The 18,497-nt window shown below is 39.8% G+C and overlaps 1 protein-coding gene across 1 annotated transcript in view; it reads left to right on the forward strand.

The window, feature by feature from the left end:
* The window catches only part of LOC124622959 (cytochrome P450 4C1-like), a 39,394-nt gene extending 21,633 nt beyond the window's left edge, over nucleotides 1-17,761 (forward strand). The window contains exons 5-12 of the mRNA XM_047148750.1: nucleotides 2,792-2,861; nucleotides 3,135-3,261; nucleotides 4,515-4,587; nucleotides 4,663-4,772; nucleotides 6,022-6,090; nucleotides 11,678-11,849; nucleotides 13,595-13,774; nucleotides 17,604-17,761. Of these exons, the coding sequence (XP_047004706.1) occupies nucleotides 2,792-2,861; nucleotides 3,135-3,261; nucleotides 4,515-4,587; nucleotides 4,663-4,772; nucleotides 6,022-6,090; nucleotides 11,678-11,849; nucleotides 13,595-13,774; nucleotides 17,604-17,761 (959 nt within the window). The remainder of the gene's footprint in view (nucleotides 1-2,791; nucleotides 2,862-3,134; nucleotides 3,262-4,514; nucleotides 4,588-4,662; nucleotides 4,773-6,021; nucleotides 6,091-11,677; nucleotides 11,850-13,594; nucleotides 13,775-17,603) is intronic.
* The last annotated feature ends 736 nt before the right edge of the window (nucleotides 17,762-18,497 follow it).

Below are 18,497 nucleotides of genomic sequence, written 5' to 3' on the forward strand. Positions count from 1 at the left end.
GCTTTCTAAGTTGTCTTAGGTCCTGAATACTATCGGTCTCATTGTAAAATTCCTCTTGCAGTCCGCCAGTGGACAAACGCAATTTTCCTAACGAAATGGTGGAATAGCGGCAAGCGTTGGCCTCTGTATCTTCGACGCCATGTGGAGTTGTCGGATGACGTTGTCGGCCATTGGTTCCTATTCCCAAATTGTTTCTGAAGGCGCTGTCTATAACCTCTCGAAGTTAATCGTTATCCTTTTGTTCAAAACTATACATAAAGCAACCTTCAATTCTAATTGAAGTAACAATTTACGTCCATATTTACAGATCTTTTAGTAACACTTTTTCTCGCCTGTATATGTTTGATTTCTTTACCACCGATGCGGCATAACGTGGATGAGAATATTTTCAGGTAAAAGGTGTCCGGGATAGAGTTATAAAAAATGGTTCAAATGGCTCTGAGCACAATGGGTCTCAACTTTTGAGGTCATCAATCCCCTAGAACTTAGAACTACTTAAACCTAACTAACCTAAGGACAACATACACATCCATGCCCGAGGCAGGATTCGAACCTGCGACCGTAGCACGGTTCCAGACTGTAGCGCCACCCCGGCCGGCGATAGAGGTATATACAAACAACTCCTTATAACGAAAGAAATGAATATTTTATGTTGTTGGGTAAATACACTGTTGGTAGGGAGACTCTTCAAGACGTGTTCCTCGCCGTTTCATGTACATCACTGAGTAGTATGGCGTATGCGCACGAATCAGAGGGCACAATTATCTCGACATGTCAGTGAACTATGCAGATCCACAGATGCCTCCCGAGTCATTTCCAAGTAGTATGGTGCCACCCCCCCCCCCCCCACCCCCCGACCCATTATTATGGTGATGTCACCATATCGCTCCATGAGACGTTTCCGGTGCTGGGGCAGAAAAGGGGGATCCTATTTCCTGGTCCCCTCTGTCTTCCGATCTGACTCCACTGGATTTCGGTGCGTGAGAGCTTATTGAGGAAACAGTTCGATATCTGGCAGACCAGAGACAACGGATCTACGATGCAGTAGAGGCCATAACACCCTCATGCTTATGAACATGTGCTCGAAATGGAGTACCGTTTCGATACCTGTCGAGCTCCAGACGGTGCCCACGCTGAAGTGTACATACATGCGTAAAAATGTTTGAGGTTCTGCGTGCAATGTTAGAGAAATATGGTTACAAACCTCAACAGATACTGAAATATAGGCAGAAGTTTTTTAATGATGCTGCTGCCATTTGACTCTAATAATTTTTATTTTATTATTATACGATCCCGATTTCAGTCTTAGGCAAGTACAAAAACAATAGAAGTATAAATCACATAAACAAGAAACAGGGTAACCATGAAAAATACTATAAAAATACCGTGATTATTTATCTCATTTATATTTCGAAATACGTCAGACAGATATGAATTACAAGTTCTTGTAGATAAAGCGTACCTGGTCATAGGCCCGATCTGTAATTAATAAAAGTGAGAACAAGTCTAAAATGCCTGAATGCATTGCAGACCTTCATTTCTGGACCCTAAAGCGTAGCTGTTATATGAACTGCTAACCAGTAAACAGGTATGCGCCACAGTATTCTTTGTGGAAAATAAGTGACATGGGCATAGATGAAGTGATTTTCCAGAGATCGTCAGAGAGACATCGCAGTGTGCCCAATGTGACATGTGGTGTGCTAGGGAACAAGGCAGCTGAACTTTTTATTTCGTGTCATGGTTACGTTATCTCTGTATTTATGGGTACTTAACAGTGTTTACATGGAGGTCCACTATTAGAGTTCACATGTAAACATCGTCAAGAGTCGTGTCATGATATATTTGTAACAAACATGGAATTTCTACCTTATAACACAGTTAATTGTGTAAATCGGGATGCGCTGCATAGGCGAGTAGTAATATGTATCGTTGCAAACAGCAACAGCAGTACGCAAACACTCCCAAATGTCCCTCTTAGCAGCACAGTCCACCAAGAAAACCACAACACAGTGGTGACTGAATGGTGGGAAGGGGGAAGAACATGGATGCAGCTGTGGAGTCAACAGAAAGTGAGAAGTAATTCAAACCAGATAGATGTGACACTGGAAGGGAGGGACAGGGAACAGAGGGGGAAGGGGTAGCCTGAAGAAGTGGGTCCCCAAAAGATGGGAACCAAAATTCACGAGATTATTGGACTCAAATCCATTCTATCTGACGAATAAATAAAACTTCTGTAGAGTCCATGTTATAAAACTTATTGAAGTACTAATCAAATTAGTGTACTCTCATCCATAACATGCATTGTGAAATAGGTTGAGTAAGTTCTTCGTCAACATCTGCACTGCAATTTGAATGCGGTTAAGAAATTGGTAAAATTCTATAAGAAAATAAATGCACAGTATAAAGTATTTTCTCAAGTATAAAACAACAATTGTTCGGTCACTCTGATAATAGTATCTAAAAATTCAGTGGTTAAATCGGTAGGTTATTCATTAAACTGGCAACGTATGAGACAAGCCAAATGATCGAGTAATACCAGACAATTTCTAACGATGGTATAACAATAAAATAAAAATTATTATAGCCAAATGGCGGAAGCATCATTCAAAAAATTTACGATTACTATGGCTCCACCCGAAATAAATATTATCAAATGTTTTTGTATACCTCTAGCCCGGACACTCTCTATAACGACTGCCACTATAAGCTACCCATTCAGCTGTTCCCAATTTTTTTTAAGTTCTTGGAGTGGTAATGTTACCTGTACAGCTGATTTGTCTTTTTTTTCTAGAATCGGCGATGGGAACTTCTGTAGACGCCCAGAGAGGCTCTCAGTCTGCGTACGTGTCTGCCGTCTACAGGTAAGCTTTCGCAGCTTTTTGCTTGCGTCTATGAATTAATTTATACTTTCGTCTTAGCACCCTATGCACCTTGTAAGTCGGAAAGAGATGGAACTTGTACGTAACTTGCATCTAATCACACGTCAAGATTCAGTACCCGGAAACTTCATTTATAAGAATAAGCAAATCCTTAAATGAGCTGATTCTAGATATGCCAGTAGTATCAGAAAGATTTACCGGAGCAACCATAAACTGATCATAGTTTTAAAAGAGGGAAATTTTACTTCTTTTCAGTACCAGTGAGATGACTATCAAGCGAGGTCTGTCGCCGTGGCTACACAGCGATTTTATCTACAAGAAGACTGCTACGGGAAAACAGTTCTTTAAGAATGTGGAAATCCTACAAGGGTTCACTAAAAAGGTACTTTCATACTAAAACGCCACAAGTAAGAAGAGCATGTCCGAATGTACAGCTTAACGTAAATACTCAGAATGCATACAGCAAGCTGAATGAATGCGACGTGTTTCAAGAACGCAAGAAACCGTGGACTGTGTTTATAATGATAACAAAAGTCATGTGTGAGTAGCAAAAATTGCTCAAACCCTGCAGAGCAACAGGTCGAACTGAGCTTGAAATATAGATTTTAGTATGTCACGCAATCGTGTTGCAGCTCAGTACGAAATATCATCTGCTGTGTGACTGGCGAGTGGTGACGCACTAATGTCTAGGCAACCTACGCTCATATATTTTCAGTGATACATTATAGAGTAAAATAATGCTCTACTTACAAAATTATAAGCCGCGCTGTCACTAAGTTATGGTCACAGCTCCGCAGAAAGAGCAACGTTTCTCTTTCACACCGGTATCATTCTAACTAAATATTCCTTTCATTTGGTACGTCTTACATGGAATTCGTTCTCTAAAGTTAAAACCTTCCACATCTCATTTCCTCAGAGTGTTCACCACATAAACTGAGAGAAGCAAACTGACCGGAGCACAAAAATTCTCATCCTAGTCTCTGAATTTCAGAACCTTTGGTGTCGTGGTGTCTACCAGTGTTTGGACCTAATTTTCCGTTCTGATGCATGTAAAATAAAGAAAGAAAGTTTCGTCGTTTCTAGAACAGTAGGAGTAATATTTGTAAGCTACATATTTTGGAACGAAGAATTATATTAGCCGCAGGGAAAGTGAATAGAACACTTGTATTCGTGAATGTTGCGGTACATCCGTAAAGTTAACAGCATGCAAGACACTACTGCGAGATATTGCGGAGTGTCGATAAAGTCTTTGGGATTTAATTCGGCCAGGAATCACAGAAGACATCGGATGAATTCAGAGCACTCTTACAGGATCGTAACACGACCGTCAGTATAGGCCGGAAGGAAGCCCAACGGAAATGTTCAATGAACTTAAACGGTTGAGGGGCTGCATTCTTTGCGCGAAACACTGACGAGTAAAGTTAGAGCACCGGTACTCGAGGTAGATTGTGCTTCACTTTTGCTTTGTCCATCATACATCTCGTACAGGCTCAAAGAGAATTACTTAAGAAAGATTTATTTTTCCAATGAGTTACATGGAGTTTTAGAGTCATAGGTTATTTTTCAATTTCCTGCGCCCATAAACGTCCATTGTTTCACAATAAATTGCTAAATAACTTTTTCTCTCATTTTCAGGTAATTAATGAAAGGAGATTGTCGAGGCAATCAAATAAGCAGAAGACAACATCAGACAGTATTGACGAATTTGGTAAGTCGACTTCCGTTGGTGTCTTATAAGCGAAATTACGTGAAGTTCTCCGACGAATTATATCATTTTTTACAGGGAGGAAGCGGCGAGTGGCGTTTCTGGACATGCTGCTGGAAGCTTCTGAGGTATCACAGAAACTCACTGATGAGGCGATACAAGAGGAAGTCGACACGTTCATGTTTGAGGTCAGCGAAGAATACTTGTTTCTACCAATACCAAATGAACTTAAGAGAATAATTTTTTCTGAAATCTAACGGTGGCCATCGCTGAGAGGAAGATTATCCTTTTCTTTGTCTGTAACGTACAGGACTGCCTAAAACGTTCACCAGATATAGACGGTATTATATGTAATGAAACTTAATTCGAAATTCACGTTGACCCTGGTTTCGGCATTCTTGTTTCATTTTGTCTGATACGACTGAGTTACATAAGAAGCATTGTTTAAATATCTTGAACACTATTGAACTCAATGAGATATTAATTAGATTCTCATATCACTATCGTTAATCTCTCAGTTACCCGTAGACCCTTAGTTAAGCAGGTCGTCCACCACAGTTCAGGCACAATGTTCACTCGCTGGATCTGTAAAGATACAATAGCTCAAACTAAACTAAGTTCATACTTTTCCTTTGGTCTGCGGGGCGTATTTAATGATAACGTTTAAGTGAGGACTCTTAAGTGTTGCCAGCCGTATATCTAAGCGATACGGACATGAAATCAAGAAAATATTGATTATCATGTTACGTATTTAGCCATGGTAATCTAATACATTATTTCTCGCGTTGTTTAACGAGAAACAGTTCATACGTGTCGAGTTCCAAGCACAACTTCATTGCCCAGAAGACTGAGGTGCAGTTATCATCTCGTATTATTCGGCGGTACACAAGAAATATAAATAACAGCCATTCTTCATCTGCAGCTAAACTTAATCTTTATATTTCTGCATTTACCTTTGCTCGATGAAAAGGCTGTTATTTACTAATGTCACACTGGCATTTAATCTTTGCCCTATGAACGGGAAGGCTGGTACTAAAATAGAGCGTCCAAAACCTGCGGTTAGAATGCTTTGGACCTCCACTTTATCCTCGAAAAAAAAAAAAAAAGAAGGAGTGGGCTCTCTTGCAGGATATAAATGAGTAAAGTTCTAAAAACACACAAAAAGAAAAATATCCATAGCTAAAACCAATTTGGCTCTTTATAACGTTGTGGGGTCATACATGGGGGTCAATGAATATCGATTGTATTTCCTCCAGGAGTAAGCTTAGTCGTTTCCGAGAGGATGAGGTGTCTGTTTTAATTGATCATGTGGTTTTCATTCGTATGCGGTTGAAAACATTTTCACGTCTGATTTATCGTTACATAGACAATTATTACAGTTTTACCTCATGAATGACGTGGAGCCGCCGACTGTAACACAGTGTTTTTGTTTTCCAGGGCCATGACACTACGTCGGTTGGAATGGCTTGGACGCTTTTTCTGCTGGGCCATCATCCAGATGTTCAGGTGAGCAAATTAGTGGTGAAATGGAAAATACATGAGTACATTTCCTTAGTAATGTACTTCCCTTTTTAGTAGGTGTCATAGATACGTGAATAGTTTCTGTCGAAGTTATCAGAAATGTGACTTCTTACAGACCACTAATATATGACTTTTTTGTGTTACTGAGCAGCACGATTCTTGAATAATTAATAACAACCAATATATAAGTCCTCTTCTTAACTCATGTTAAAAATGGAAAACTATTTTCTGTTGCACTAAAGATGCTTCCATTGCCTAACAAAATATTTATCTGTTGAACCAAAGGAACTATTCCGAAAAAATTAATTAAGATATGATTCAAAATTTTGTTTGCTACCCCTCGTAAAGTTTATTTTATTTGGCAAATGATTGAAGATAAGTATTAAACTCCATCCTTAGTCACTGAGAACTTAGTTATGGATACTGAATTTCATTTTTACGCCAGGTGTTGTACCTGTGGACATTAACACTCTTCCCAAAATGTGATAGATTACATGTTCGCTTCCATGTCCATGTTCCGCAACAGTTGATATAATCAACTATTAATTGTTTTCCCGTCTTAAGCATACCTCAGTCGTCCGCAGCTAGTGGTCGTGCGGTAGCGTTCTCGCTTCCCGCGCCCGGGTTCCCGGGTTCGATTCCCGGCGGGGTCAGGGATTTTCTCTGCCTCGTGATGACTGGGTGTTGTGTGACGTCCTTAGGTTAGTTAGGTTTAAGTAGTTATAAGTTCTAGTGGACTGATGACCATAGATGTTAAGTCCCATACTGCTCAGAGCCATTTGAACCATATTTCAATAAAATGGTATTTTACACCAGATGCGTTTCGTTTTTACTAATAAAGCATCTTCTGCAGTCATTCTTCAAATACGGACAAATAATATGTTGGTACATTTTTGTATTTTTGTATTAAAAACTTAATTTCCGCATAAAATTTGTGTTTAGCGTGCTTACGGTGCTCATGCCTCTTGTTCACATATTCTGCAAACTACTGCTTTTTCCTTCTTTTTTAGCGGAGGGTGAAGTCGAAACAAAACTCAGTTACACACTAACCCCCGGCAGTTTTACGCATTTTTTGAAACCACTTTTGCTGACGATGCTTTGGTGTTATTTCCATTTCACCTCAGTTTTGTAAAACTTCCACGTGTTTCACACTCAGCTCAGTGTTCATGTTTATTCATTTGTTTTCCGTGTATGTTGTGAGTGCTACTAACCTGTGAATGACGCTGTTTTTTCATCATAGTCTTCTATGTGTGTGTTTGTGTTTATGCGCGCGTGGAGAGAGAAGAGAAATAGAGGGAAAGATTAAACTGCGTGGTGGGGCAGTAGAGAGAAAAGACTTGTTTGTGAGGGCGGCGAGGGAGTGGAAGTGTGATGAGTGCAAAATAGTGAGTATGTCTGAGATGTTCAGCAGAGAAGTGGGTATAATGATTTTTGTCATAATCATGTGTGTGTGTGTGTGTGTGTGTGTGTGTGTGTGTGTGTGTGTGTGTGTGTGTGCGTGTGTGTGTGTGTGTGTGTGTGTGGATGTGTGTGTGTGTGTGTGTGTGTGTGTGTGTGTGCGCGGGGGAGAGGGGAAATTGTGTTTGTGAGCGTAAATTAGTGAATATGTCTTATAAGTTCATCAGAGATGTGAGTGAAGTGGGAAGCGAGGGTAGTAGTTCGAATTTGCGTGTGGGAAAATGATTATAGGGAGGGCAACTGGAAGAAGATGGTAGTGGTGAAAGGGAACTGAGTGGGAGGGTTGGAGCGACAGTCAGTGGGTGACATATGTAGAGATGTAATCATATACCTGTATTTTATATTATACTTCAGTTAGAATGAAAACGAAAACAGAAGGTAGTATACAAATACAACAACATGATATGAAATATTTTCAAATACCAAAAGCGTGAATATAGCTCATAAAAAGTGGGATTCATTTTTAAAATTCCTTCCAAAATCAGCAGAAAATCAGGTCTGTACCATAAATCACGACTACACCAACTGAAATGTAATGTGTGATGGGAAATGTATAGGTCAAATTAGGAGAAAATTTGACATAAGTTACAAAGAACATGTAAGAGAATGGAAGTAGAGGACAAATCACACATTCACCATTACCAACATAAAATTACAACCAGAAACACAAGGATACACAACAAACAAAAAGCTTGTCGCCCAACAAAGTGCTACCAAAAAATTCACTCAATTGTAACAGAAAAGAAACAACTCATAAACGATGAGACCTACCTAGCTAACCATGTACTTTTTAAACTAATAGACCGATTAATACAACATAAAATTTAGCCATATGCTCAAACCTCTATAAGTGTCATCCACCCACCATCACCAACGCCATCCCTCTCCTCCCTCTCACCTCTACTATCTTCTCGTAGTTTCTTTCCCATAATCACCTTCCGACCTTCTACAATCGAACCTAAAACTGTTGTCCCACTGCCATCGCTCACATCTATGCTGGACATCTAAGACATCCTCATTGCTCTGCAGTCGCCCACACCTACCCAAACACATACACATACGCACTCACACACTTTTCTCTCTATCCCCCTTTTGCCACAATCTAATCTCTTTGTTTCTTTCTCTTCTCTCTCTCTGTCTCTCTCTCTGACTCTCTCTCTCTCCCTCTGTCAACAGATACACACCGATGTTAACTGATAATTTATTCGCGACCGATTTCTCGGCTCTTAAACAACCTATTTACGTGATTAGTAGCGTTACATATATTAGCACATTCACAGACGTGTGAGAACTCACAACAGTCCAAAGGAAGATGTTATGTCGCAAAAATGCAGAATATTTCGCGAAAAACATGGTTCTTTCAAATAAAGCTACCCAGACGTCAAACTATTACCATATGTGCATCCGGTTGTGTCACAGCTGTTACCCTTCACATCTTTATAAGATAAAAGTTCAGCCATCTCCAAATTGCAAAGTCCACACAACTGAGATTACAGACCTCAACCATGTAACACTAGGGTGTTCACGCTATGATAGGTACCGGCACAAGTTTCTTAAGGCCTTGATCAGAGCCTTAATTTCCAAACCTTCATCTGTGACGGACCTGTTTCGACAGCTGACCACAACAGACTATGTCAGTACTGCTCAGTTTCTGCAAGAAGCGGATATCACATTTATAAGTCAGACATAAAGGCTACAGAGTAAGAAGTTGTGGTAAATGGACTGCACTGAATGCGTCAACGTACAAAGTGTACCATGAAATTTACCTGGAATTAATTTCCAATGTCTACGCTGCATATATCACACTGTATATCAAATGTGTAGCTACTCAGTCCTCTGGCTAAATAGTTAATTCCAAAGGCCAATAAATAGGAGTATGGGTGTCCGTAGTCACAGGATCCATCCCCAGAGAGCGTCTCCGGACACTAATCTACGTTACACTACTAATAGCCTGACGTTGGTGTTTGTGGTTTATTCAGGTTCATTTTATCACATTCACAAGTTGTCAACCTACAAAGAGAACAAACAAATAAAAATAAATATTGTGGTGAGTGCGGAACAAGTGAAACTAAAGGAGTCTTTCTCTTGTGAAGTATTAAAAAGTGAGACGAAGTGAAGGTAACATAAACACTGGGTGAGAAACAAGGAGCTTAAAAAACGCGAAAAATTGCGACGTTTTTTCGATTCTAGGATAAAAAAGAAGGAAAAAGCAGTGGCTTTCAGAATAGGTAAAAAAGAGCCAAGAATGCCATAAGTGAAATGTACGCATATTTTATAAGGAAGCACTGCTTTTCATCTAAAACACCAGAACACGGTAAAAAGATCCCAACATGAAGAAAGAGTTTAGTGACACAAACGAAAGTTGGTAGGCTTGTTTTTACATCTGAAAAATAATATATATTCAAATTTAGCAACAGTCGCACAAGAGTGGCGTTACTTATGTTTACAGGATGTAAATCAGGTTTACACCTTGTAATGGTCGTAAGCGTTAGTTGCCGTGTACGTGACTGTTGGCAGCGGTGGTTGCGGGAGGGCACGGTCACGAGAAGACCGGGTTCCGGGCAGCCACGTGGCGCTACCGAGAGGTGAATGGCTGTGGCGCATCGTACTGCCTCTGCAACAGGGATTCGAGCACTGGTTGGAACCACAGTGACACAACTGATTCAAATGGTTCAAATGGCTCTGAGCACTATGCCACTTAACATCTGAGGTCATCAGTCCCCTAGAACGTAGAACTACTTAAACCTAACTAACCTAAGGACATCACACACATCCTTTCCCGAAGCAGGACTCGAACCTGCGTCCGTAGCGGTCGCGCGGTTCCGACACAGCTGATACTGTTACAAATCGGTTATTTCAAGGGCAGCTCCAAGTCAGACGCCCTGTAACATGCATTTCACTGATCCCAAACAACTACCATTTCCAACTTTAGTGGAGTCTAGCAAGAGCTCATTAGAGGGAGTAGTGGAGGTCTGCTGTGTTTTTTGATGAAATCTGGTTCTCCCGCGCTGGCAGTGATGGCCATGTGTTTGTTAGTAAGAGGCCAGGTGAGCATGTGCAAGCATTCGGCGTCCTAGTCACACTGGACGTGCACTTGAAGTTATGAACTGGGGTGCGATGTCGTATAACAGCAGAAGCCCTCTCGTGGTTATCCTACAAACCCTGACCGCAAATTTGTACGTCAGCCTGCTGATTCAATCTGCTGTGCTGCCTTCATGAACAGAATTCCAGGGAGTGTTTCCCAACAGGATAACGCTCACTCACATACCGCTATTGTATCCCAATATGCTCTGCAGATTGTTGTCGTGTTGCATTGGTCTACTCGATCACTAGATCTGTCTCCAACACAGCATGTGAGGAACATAATGAGAAGACAAATCCAGCGCCATCCAGAATCAGCATTAACCATTCCTGTCTTGACGGACGAAATGCAACAAGCATGAAACTCCATCCGGCTGGTCCCGGCGGAGCTTCGAGTCCTCCCTCGGGCATGGGTGTGTGTATTAGTCCTTAGAATAATTTAGGTTAAGTAGTGTGTAACCTTACGGATTGATGACCCTAGCAGTTAAGTTCCATAAGATTTCATTCAAATTTGAACATTTGGAACTCCATCCCACGAACTGACCTCGGCCACCTGTACAACAAAACTCATCCACGCTTGCAGGCTTGCATTCAACATTTTGGTCGTTACACCAGTTATTCTTGTACCAGCATTTCAGACTTACAATGACTTAGCTCGCGCTTCCAGTAACCCAGGATGTCAATCAATTAAACACATTACCTAGAGAAAGGAATCCCTGAAATGTCTGTAATCTACGTTAATTATTTCTTGCTGCTGGGATTTTTTTGCCGTCAATGTATTATGTACCCACACCTTCAAAGTGATCAAACCAGAAACTTTATAAATAAAATGTAACACGTTTGAGGGAAACGTATTCCTTAATTGTAGGAAAAACCATTAATAATTCATACTACAGGCTATATAGTACCTTGCGGAGGAGCTTACGACATAACCACGGATGAATACTGCATATTACAGCAACTGTTCGCTTTTGCGTAATCGTTACTTACTTCTCTCACTATCTGATCTGAACAACTACAATAATGATTGCAGGAGAAGGTCTACGCAGAGCTAAACGATGTCTTCGGAGGGGATGCCCGGCGGAATCCATCGATGCAGGACCTCAACAACTTGAAGTATCTGGAGATGGTGATCAAGGAATCGCTCAGGCTCTATCCCAGCGTGCCTTTCGTAGGCCGAAAGGTTACCCAGGAAGTAGAAGTAGGTATGTAAAACACTTTGTTTAATATTTCATCTGTCGACTCTTTCACCAATGAGCGTACCACTTGCAGTACGTACGTTCAGGAAGAATGTCGTTAACATTCACAGAATATAATTTGTTATGAATATGCCTTAACGTTCTATGTTATTTCTCAAATAATCCACTTGCCTACTGGTATTCCAGTTTGCAAGTCTCCACTGTCTGCTATTACAACAGAAGTAAACAATGCCGACCATGAAGTTGAAACCTTGTACCAGCTTGTTACATGAAAGGGTTTCGTAAGTACCGTTTCATTACGATTACATTCTCTGAGGCATGTTGATTATTTATAACGGAGACTTTCTTGTGACGTATTTAATTATTCCGCAAACCAATAGCTTCCGGAGAATGGCTGGGCTTACTCGTTCATTTATTTATTGATACACATCCTTTCCGCCAAAATCTGTGTAGAATGACTACCTGCATGCTGCCAAATTATTACTCAGTAAACTTTTTTTATTATTATTACCTTACCATTTACAGAAAATAATTCATTGCTTTTGTTGGCCTGACATAATGACACCCCTATCTTTAGGAAGACGACGAAAAGAAATTCTGATACCATCTGGAAGTAATAGCGTGGTTCATCCCCGCATAAATTATATATTTAAAAAAATAGAATGAAAAAATTCAGTAATGAGGAGCATTATTCAGAAAGTTATCAGACAGTTAACTTCAATCATTTCTTCATCGTATGTTTGCATCTCCATATTTTACGAATTTCATCCAGTACACCTGCCATGCAGCACAATACGCCGAACAACGCTATGACCATTTCTTACTCAATTCCAATCTTGCCTAACTGAACCTAGGAATGACTGAAGTATCTGTAAGCATAAATTTTTTCTTTTGTCAATTGTGCTTGATGTAAGTAAAATGTTTATTTACTGATCTAACAGACACCTTGTATGTTTGTAACAACTGGATATAATAATCATTGAGCTGTTTCATTGTTAGTAAAATGAAAAATTATTCAAAAATTATCATAATAACTGTGCTACAGAAATTGTTATAAAATATTTAATGTCAACAATTTCAAGTTCCCATTGGTGGGAGATGCCTGTAACATCAAAAATTGCCTTGTTTTTTTCCTCTGCTAGTCGCTTGAGCAACAATTAATCTACAACAATTTCATTGTTTAATTGACTATATGAAATGCTAGTTATTCAAAAAATCGATGATTTGGGACATTTTTGGCATTGATAAAGTGCTTAAAATTCGTTCGTCTGCACTTTTGACTTCGCTCTACATGGCGCTGCGTTCGCTTGTCACGGCTGGATCTGCTTATTCGCCGATTCATGCACTAGCACTCCACAAACCGCTTTCATAAGCGGTTCTTCGTGCAGCAGAAATGAGTAAATTGAATACTGCAGTGCGCCTTAGCAGCATTAATTTGTACAGAGCATTTTTTCTGTGTATCCTTCCGGTGTAAAAATTTCAGTGTAGTTTTTGGCATTATTGTAATGCGTATTTTTACGTTCCATGACAGGGACTTTTTGTTATATGTGTTTTGGGTGAGCTGGAACGTCATTCATTTTTACTTATTCTGGACTCCATTAACTTTTTCTCGAGGGCATTCCAGCTGATCCAGTCTCCAAGATATTTGAATTCTTCGACCATCTCAATTTTTTTTATCGCACAGCGGTTTAATTTCAACATGGTGATGTATGGTGATGATAAGCCTCATGTTTGATTTGTCCATCTGCCAGGTGGTTACCACATTCCGAAGGGAACAACGATACTTTTGCACATCCGCAAAGTCCACCGCGATCCTGAACACTGGCCGAACCCGGAGCGCTTCAACCCTGACAACTTCCTGCCAGAGAACGCCCAGGGAAGGCACCCTTACGCCTACGTGCCCTTCAGCGCCGGACTTCGCAACTGCATAGGTAAGCAGTTGCTACATTCTGCACCACAAAGAGGCTCTATTAAAATATTCTGGCAGTCTCTGATTACATACTGTTACAAAGCAACTCCATGTACTGAAAAAAATTGACATGATAAAGCTTTAATTCCACTACGTTACGTCATGAGACTGAGAAAGTAGTTAGTAGACGTAGTAGTGGCAAATTTCTTGTTTGCTTGTTTATTGACACAGTGTCTGATGCGTATCTTAAGAGCTATAGTTTGTAATCTGCCACAAACTTGTAACATCAGTGATGAAGATAACAATAATTTCTCTACGATACCTCATTTTGAAACATTTATATTACATCATGTTATATACAATCTTAAATGTGTTAGCTAATCTCTTCATCTCTGCAGATTTTAATCCATATTTTCTGCTGTTTCTTTGTGTGACGAGGTCTTTGCAGGCTGTCTTAGCTCAAGTCCCCGACGTCTTCCCCAAATACGAGATACGTTATACATTGTAATAATTAGTCCTATGTTGGGCATCTACGTATGTAGTGCACTCCTTTACGAAACTTTAGAAACTTATTTATTTAGTGATGGATTTATTATGTTTTCCACCTTAAAAGGCTAACTTACATCAATGATATTTATGGATCACTAACACAGTACCTAAATGTGACATTTTTGATCAATAATAGTATTAGGTACATCAATTGGAAGGATGTAATTAAAGTAAAATACAACTATTTCATACTTATAAAATATATCTACGTTTACCGCGGCGAAACTGATGGAAAGTACACACTAAACAATGACTTACATATTTTGAATCCAAAATAAGCGACACCTTACCATGATACACCATAACTAATTTGAGACTAAAACACTGCTTTTCTAGTAAAATTAATCATAGGGTCACTTTACTCTTGAGTGCATCATCCAACACATCTTTCCATAATACACTAAAATTGGAGATAAAACAATAATATGTGCACCCTTGTGAAACTTGTCAATGTGTAACTTTAGTAGTTGTTACTATTGCTTTCAGACAACCAGAACTTTGGCAGGGTGACTTGTACTCTGGTAAATTAACTTATTCTAATTTTTTTCACAATTAGGGCCTTTCTGCTCTATCAAAGGTTTCCTGTAGACAGTAAACTTTAACTGTGTCTCTGGTCAAATTACCTATGTTTTTCAACAGTTTCCAATGGTTTCCTTATCATAAATATTTTATCATTGCATAGGTTTTCCTGAAGGCTGATTGTTCTTACAAAGAACAATATATACATTTAACCAAAACACTATTTCACTATATCTGTAAATAATACAATGACAATGGCTTTCACAGGGAAGAATCCAGTCGGATCGAAAATGAGAAAATGTTAGAACACTACAGTTATCTAGGATGTGATACTGACTTCAACGATGACAAAGACATTTAGAATAAGGTTAATAAATTTCAAGCTGTCTTCTCTATAAAAATACGGCTATACGTACTCTTGCATATGGTTCCAAATCATGAACAGTAACGAAAACAGAACAATCACGCTTATAGACAGTAGGAGTGATGCTCACAAGATATGTAAGGAATTGTAATAAAAAGGTTAAGATGAAGAATGAAACAATAAGATTAGATTTAAAAATCGTTTCGGTTACTGACAAGATAACAGAAAATAGAAATAAGTTGAAGGATCATGTTGATAGAATGACAGAAATTGGATTGCCAAAGAAAGTAACGGCCGATCATAAAGCGATAACAAGACGAACGTCTTAAGAGGTGGATGGAACAGAAGACTATAATACCTAACTCTTGGAAGGAGATGATGGTTATGATGAAGGCATTAATGTATTTCACCACAAGTTGGCGATATGTCCGGCTCTGAACAAATTATGGTTTTCATACTATGTAAATAGAACGGCATCTGCTCCAGGAGCTTGTTGTGTTGGCACGTATTGCAGCCTAACTAGGCAAGGCTAGAATAGTAATAGCTACGTTGCCCATCGAAGAACCAGTGCCTTGACCGACCTTCAGGCAGACATTGAAATGGTTCCTGGTAGTTTCCTCGGCTTAGCTACTGGATACTAGCATCCGGTAGCAAACCCGAGGAGACTATTAAGAATTATTACGCCGGGAAAGTCAACGCAATCGCAGTAAACTGCTTCAAGTTAGGTTTGGTAGCGAAGTGTCCCCTACGTTGTTGCTCGACAATATATCCTAAAGGCATATGATTTGTCTGATTGACCTGTTCAGAGCCTTCATTTAGGCGTTTGAATTACGTGTTGGTCAGTTCCTTCTGAAAAAAAAGAAAAGTTCTGTCTAGAAGCTTTTCAGATTATTACATTGTTTGAATCTGCAAGTTTCCATATTTCGTGGAAACACAAATCTCCCAGTCCTTGGGCTCGTATTCTGTGTAACAGATCCCTTCTGTAACTACAAAGCTGCACTAGGAGGCTTCCTCAGGAGAATATTTTCCGGCGACATGCTTTGTTGACCGTCTCTCTCACCTTTCTTCATACTTCCTCTTCATTTCGGCACTTAAGGGGCTTCGTCCCTGAACCGACGGCTTTTTTAAAATTCCCTACCCCCTCACAGTAATACTGATATAAAACGCACAAGTAGCTCAAGTTTGTAAAAATAATTACCGATATTAGGCAAAGTATTTTTGAGAAAATCGTTTACATGTGTATTATATTATGGTGTTGACAAACAAATTACAAAAGGCTAAAAAACAGAACACTATTTCACAAGTTTGGTGAATTTAACTTCATTCATTTAAGAGGAATGTGTGCCTGAATGATAAAAGTTCAGGTTTCCGGTAAATCGGAAAAGAGGATCTACAAATTTCTTAGCTTAGCACTATGCTGTTTTAGAACATTCAAGTTGCATGTTCCTGTTCGTCACCTGTTTCTTTTTCCTCCATACTCTTTCTCTTCTTTCGTTCATTTATCCTAGTTCCCTTGGTAATAGCTTCTGCAGCTCTCTCGGCTTCGGTTACTCTCAGCTGATCAGTAACAGAGTTTCCAGTATCCACTTCCCTATGGAGCGGTTTTAGTTAGGCTTAATAGACTCCATAACAGCAAGGAATGCTTGCGAATGTATTGTATGCCTGTACACCGAATTTCTGTTGGTGGCTGTTGAACCAAATGATGAGCGTTATTCGTTGCTGCTTTGAGCTGGTTGGCTCGAAACATCCGTTCGGGGTGAAATTTCTCTATTCGGCATTTCTACCACAGAAAACCCATTCACTGTGTTTCATATGCCTAAAACAAGAAGTAAACAAATTTGTCATAAGATCTTTGATTCCAAATACGTCACAGGTTTCTAGATACGCGTATACTTGGGTTCCGATAGTCAGAGTCTTCTAGAATACGACTGTGTTACGACCCATATTTAAAACCTGAAAAAGTAATGAAAAGAAGAAGGCATCAAGGATTCTGGTGCATTTTAAAATGACATACGGACGTGGAACCTGAGCAACTTTACGTTCAAACTAACTATACGAACAACCGGGAAATGAAAATGTTTATAAACTATACATTTTTTGTAATTGGCATGAAATGCACTTTTCTATAGAGCAGACGTATTTTTGTCAAATTGCTGGTCATTTTTCACGCGCAGTTTCTCCTAACTTTTAACGTCCTTCTGCACCACAGATACTAGAGTTTCCAGTTTCATTTTCTCAAAATCTCTCACGGTGTGCGTTTCACATTCATACAAAACATGTTGGTTTCAACGGTAGTGAACAGACTCTTGTGCTATCTGGTACCCCTAAATTACACATACCAAACGCTCAATTTTTTAAAAGTAAGGTTAAGTAATATCAATGAGTACCATTTTGGCCAATGATTATGGGATTTTTGCAGGTCAGAGGTTCGCCATTCTGGAAGAGAAGACAGTGCTGTCATACATCTTACGCAATTTCCGTATAGAGACGGTGGAGAAACTGGAGGACCTGAGGGTGGTGGGCGAGCTGGTGCTGAGGCCAGTCAACGGTGTCTACGTCCGCCTGACGCCGCGGTAGAGCGGAAGACACTGAACCACAAGTCATACGCACCAAGTTTCTAGTCCTTAGCTTTAAGTTCTGTAAATAAAGTGCTGTAACCTATAGCAATAAATAAACTCTTTTATATTTACAATACTTTCTATCCAACAAATAATAATACTATAGTGATTTGAAGAGTTTGGTAAATTTCCGTGAAAGAATGGAACACTTTTGTTGTATCTTCGTAGTTGGTAAGCTTATTTATTCCAAGGATCGTATAAAAAACTTCAAAAATTTACAACGCACAGTTCGTTTTTGACAGCCGGCTGAACTGATTTGTGTGTCGACTGCCATCAAAATTGGAGAACGCCGAGTTTCGCACTGTTATTAAATTGTTGATTGACTGATGTGACCTTGTAACATCAACCAAAACGGCCATGCTGTGCTGGCACTGCGATCGGCTGAAAGCAAGGGTAAACTACAGCCGTAATTTTTCTTGAGGGCCCGCAGCTCTACTGTACAGTTAAATGATGATGGCATCCTCTCGGGTAAAATATTCCGGAGGTAAAACAGTCCCCCATTCGGATCTCCGGGCGGGGACTACTCAGACGGACGTCGTCAACAGGGGAAACAAAACTGGCTTTCTACGGATCGGAGGGTGAAATGTCACATCCCTTAATCGAGCAGGTGGGTTAGAAAATTTAAAAAGGAAGATGGATAGGTTAAAGTTAGATATAGTGGGAATTAGTGAAGGTCGGTTGCAGGAGAAACAGGA

The sequence above is a fragment of the Schistocerca americana genome, chromosome 7 (assembly GCF_021461395.2).
Source record: "Schistocerca americana isolate TAMUIC-IGC-003095 chromosome 7, iqSchAmer2.1, whole genome shotgun sequence".
NCBI classification, from domain to species: Eukaryota; Metazoa; Arthropoda; class Insecta; order Orthoptera; family Acrididae; genus Schistocerca; species Schistocerca americana.